This window comes from Glycine soja, chromosome 1 (genome assembly GCF_004193775.1).
Source record: "Glycine soja cultivar W05 chromosome 1, ASM419377v2, whole genome shotgun sequence".
NCBI lineage: Eukaryota > Viridiplantae > Streptophyta > Magnoliopsida > Fabales > Fabaceae > Glycine > Glycine soja.
Window position 1 is genome coordinate 54,156,308 of NC_041002.1, and position 4,127 is coordinate 54,160,434.

At 34.9% G+C, this 4,127-nt stretch overlaps 1 protein-coding gene across 1 annotated transcript; it reads right to left on the reverse strand.

Annotated features, from left to right (window-relative positions):
• Positions 1–1,488: 1,488 nt before the first annotated feature.
• LOC114423205 (probable BOI-related E3 ubiquitin-protein ligase 2) lies at positions 1,489–3,908 on the reverse strand. Its single transcript, XM_028389871.1, has 5 exons — positions 3,563–3,908; positions 3,140–3,477; positions 2,966–3,057; positions 2,561–2,877; positions 1,489–2,404 (listed from the first exon to the last, which is right to left on the reverse strand). Exons 2-5 carry the CDS (start codon positions 3,187–3,189, stop codon positions 1,892–1,894), a joined length of 972 nt encoding a protein of 323 aa, XP_028245672.1. The 5' UTR covers positions 3,190–3,477; positions 3,563–3,908; the 3' UTR covers positions 1,489–1,891.
• Between the last annotated feature and the right edge of the window lie 219 nt (positions 3,909–4,127).

Sequence of the window (4,127 nt, forward strand, 5' to 3'; positions counted from 1 at the left end):
TAAGAGCCAAATCTTAAAATATCATGTCTATTCTTCTGTCGTTCTGCAATTTCCTTTTCACGTTCAAACTTTTTCCTCGTTTATTTTGGCTATATGTAATGAATTTTTTATACAATTATTGTACTACTGTAAGGGTTTCCTAATATATATATAGTTATGCACTGAAAATATGTAAATTATATTTTTTAATTTATTATTATTATTATATCATAAATTATTATTTATGGTAAGTTTATTAATTGTTACCATATTTTTCTGTTATTTTTTTATAAAATTTAATTTTTAATATTTCTTACATCAATTATTTTTAAACTAAAAATATCTCTTATTAAAAAAAGAAAGAGAATGTATTTATAAACCATTAGAAGAGAGATAAATACTAATGAAAAGAATAATTTTGAAAAAATATAAATTTAAGATAAATTTATTGTTATAAATTAAATTAACAATTCTGCTTAATCTCAATAAAGTGAAGTAAGTAATTGATTTTTATATATAAAAATGGAAAAAAATAATTACTTTAGAAATAATTCTAAATTATGATTTTTAATTAATTGATAGTGGGGTGTAAGAAACAGTAATAACTGTGATTCCGCTAGTGTTAATAAATAAGATGATATAATAATGATTGCATTTCTCCTTAAAAAAATCATATTTTATTCATAGATAACTGTGATAACTGTGCTTCTAGTGTTAAATTCTTCTATCAATACTTCAATATGCACTTTGAAAAGAAAAAACATAAAAATGATCTAAATTTGAAAATAGAGGTAATAAAATTTTACTTAATCAAATAAAGAGTGTTAACTTTGACCTAAAAGGTAAGAAACTTGCGGGAAAATAGCTTATTTTTTTAATTTTTATTCATATAACTTTTTTATTCTATTAATCAACTAAACAGTGTTATATTTCAGTTATTTAAAAAGTACATCTGCTAACAATTTTCAATATTATATATTATTGTCAATGCAATTTAAATAAACTTTCAAAAACATAATTTAGATACTCTATCTTTATAAAGAAGTTATACATGAATTATAAAATGAAAGATCAAAATTCGGAATCCATATATTTAAGTGGTAAAAAGATTTTATCAAAAAAAAAAAAAAAGGTGACAAATAGATATGTAATGTGCACTGCACTATTTCCACCCGACAGTGTTCATGAAATGTAGACAGCCATTTGAGTCCGATCAAAAATCAATTCATTCCCATAACCGAAACCATCTCCTATTATTATCCAACTTGTCCACCCTTTATAACACAGTGCTTGGAACCTGAATGTGCTATAATTTTCAAAGAAAAAACAATGGTTTGCCAAACCATAAGTTAACTGTAAATTACGCATATACATATACTCAAATTGAAAATTAAAAAACCATTCGCCAGAGCAATCAAAAGCTATTAAATCAGTGCAATTAGCATCATATTCGCAAGCATGCCAAATTAACAAGACTTTTCGAAATTATGCAAGATTCTGACGTCTAAATGGAGACAACAACACACTGATGACACCCTGAATTTGGAAAGGCATCTCAGATTCTCAGTCAAGTATTTATCCAAGAAAGAATATAATAAATATCAGTTTCTAAAGGAGAGAAATATCCCAACAGCTAAAAAAAAATTAAAGGCCACTCCACTACCCATTTGGCCATCCATGTACATCACTAAGAAATATAAAATGTAAGGAGGATTGAAAACTAAAAAAGAAAAAAAGAAAAAACATCGGGTCTCACGGCCAAACTACCCAACCTTCTCAGTTTTCTCACCATCATCATGTACAACGACTAAAAAAAGGTCCTCCTTCAATTTCCATTCATTAAAAAGATAGAGACCAGAGAGAGAAAGTAATCTTTTTCTTTTTTTTTTTTCATTTTAATCTATTTAAACTTTTAAGATAGATAGACTTCAACGGTTGAATTTTTAACGGTGAGGCAAACGGGGCACGCCCGAAAATGCGTGTCGCATTCGGCGCAGATGCATAGGTGGCGACACGGCAACACCACCACCGAAGCCACCCGTTTCGCGCACCCTCTGCATTTCGGAGTGGGACCCACTCGATCCGGGTCAACGTACGCTGACTCAGCATCCTCCGCTCCGCCCCCGGCGCACGATAGCCCTCCCCCGCCACCGTTCTCACCGTCGCCGCTCATCATAGCCTGCTGCAGCTGCGCCTGCAACGCCGCCGCCGTTGCTTCCTGCGCCTTCGCCCTCGCCTGCCAAAGCTGCGCCTCAACGCTAAGCTGCGTCGCGCGTGCCTCCAACTCCGCGTTATGGCGCGTGGCTTTCTCCAACTCCGCTTCCTTCTCCCTCAGCCTCCGCAACACCGATTCCTCCGCTGCCCTTAGCAGCGTCCGATAATGTCTCTGTCTCTTCTCCGCTAATGCCCGCCGCAATTGCTCCTCCTGATCCACCCACAATTAATTCATCATCATTATTCAAATTACCAATATTAATAATAATAAATTTATTCAAACATTGGTTCTTCATGTTATAAAAAAAAAAAAAAAAAACTAGTCCTTTTCTATTGCATACGGATTCAAAGGGGGAAAATAAAGTACCTGGGCTTGAAGGAATTGGTCTATTTCGTCACGCTGTTGTTTGATTTGAGAAGACAAGCCTTCGGATAGTAGAGATACGAAAGGAGAGGAGTGACACCCATGATGTTGATGTTGATGTTGTAATTGTTGTCTTTGTTGTTGTTGGTCACCAAAGGATAAGCGTAACCCGGTGGAGACTACATTTTGATTATGAAGTTGAGTGAGGTCTATGAGCTGTGCCTGTGGAGATTGGGATTGCAAAGAGAATGAATTGATAAAGTTTGGCGCAATCCCGGTAGCTGCAGTTGTTTCTCTTCCTCTCTTTCGAGAATTAGTACCTGTTTGATCACAAATAATGAAATTTAGGATTTTGGATTAGTTTAATGTCATGCAAAAAACTAATGTATGAAACAATATGAAACATACCTCCGTTGTTGAATAGCATATGGGATTGATCAAGGAGTTGTTGTCCTGGCGGAGATTGCAATGAATAATCATGTGCTTCTTGCCCGGTTTTGCTGTTGGAAATGCATAAATATGTGTAAGAAGAAGGAGGATGGATTGACAAGTATTGAAATGAAGCAGGAAGAAGATGCAAACCTGTTTAGGAAGAGTAGTACATTGGAAGGGTATTGAGCTTGAACGGCCATGATGAGTTTGGTTTGTGAGAGATAGGTAGGAAATGAATGGGGGAATTAAAGGAATGCAGAGGACAGGGCAATAATCACAAACACACAAGAAGAATGAAAGAGAAACAAAGATGCCCCCTATATGGCGGAGTCTTCAATATGATGAGGGTGGACCAAAACAAAATGAGATGAGATGAGATGGGCAGAAAGAGAAGGAATCAGAAGAAAATGGAAATGGAAGAAATCGTGTCCGTTGAGAAAGAAGCCACCAGCACCACGATCATCATCCTTTCTTTACACCAACTTTGCCTTAAGAGTAGTGATAGTAGAAAGAGGTGAGGAAGAGATAGATGCGTTTGAAGCGAATCAGTCCAAGAGAGAGAGAGAGAGACACCTTATTCTGCCCTTTCCATTCCTTTCTCTTTTTTCCTTTGCTTCCCTTCTTCCCGTCCAGTTGGCTTTTCTTCACACAAGTTATTATTATTATTGCTTTCCTAATGCCAACATTATTTAAATACCTTGTCAGAAAATACATATATATGTATATATATATACTGGTATTTCATTTTAAATTCAAACAGTTATAGTAGTAAACAATAATTAATCGTTAATCGCAGAAAATTAATAAGAATAGATGAATTAAGAAAGAGAGAGAAATATGTGTGAAGGAATTGAAGGAGGCGTTGGTAAATGGGTGATGTATTGTTGTGGTTGTAAATTGTAATAGTTGTTGGGGTGTGCAGGTTTCTGCCGCTGGAATTGTTTGTATATGGCCCATGCGTCTCGCGTCTCGCGTCAGCTTTGCTTTCTTCACAGCCCTTGTTTTGTTTTGCCTCAATAAACTTTTCAACTCCATCAATATTTTTAGACACGTAATTACCAATAACTCCTCTTCCTTATTTGGTATTTATCCTCTAGGATAATCTAGAGGTTTCACAACTTCTCCAAATAAATAATAA

Bases quoted from the DNA above. Each gene is read 5' to 3' on its own strand.
- LOC114423205 (XM_028389871.1), bottom strand. From the start codon at position 3,189: ATGGCCGTTCAAGCTCAATACCCTTCCAATGTACTACTCTTCCTAAAC. The intron at 3,058-3,139 runs GTTTGCATCTTC...CATTTCCAACAG, and splicing joins GTACTACTCTTCCTAAACAG to CAAAACCGGGCAAGAAGCAC. The intron at 2,405-2,560 runs GTACTTTATTTT...TGGGTGGATCAG, and splicing joins ACCAATTCCTTCAAGCCCAG to GAGGAGCAATTGCGGCGGGC.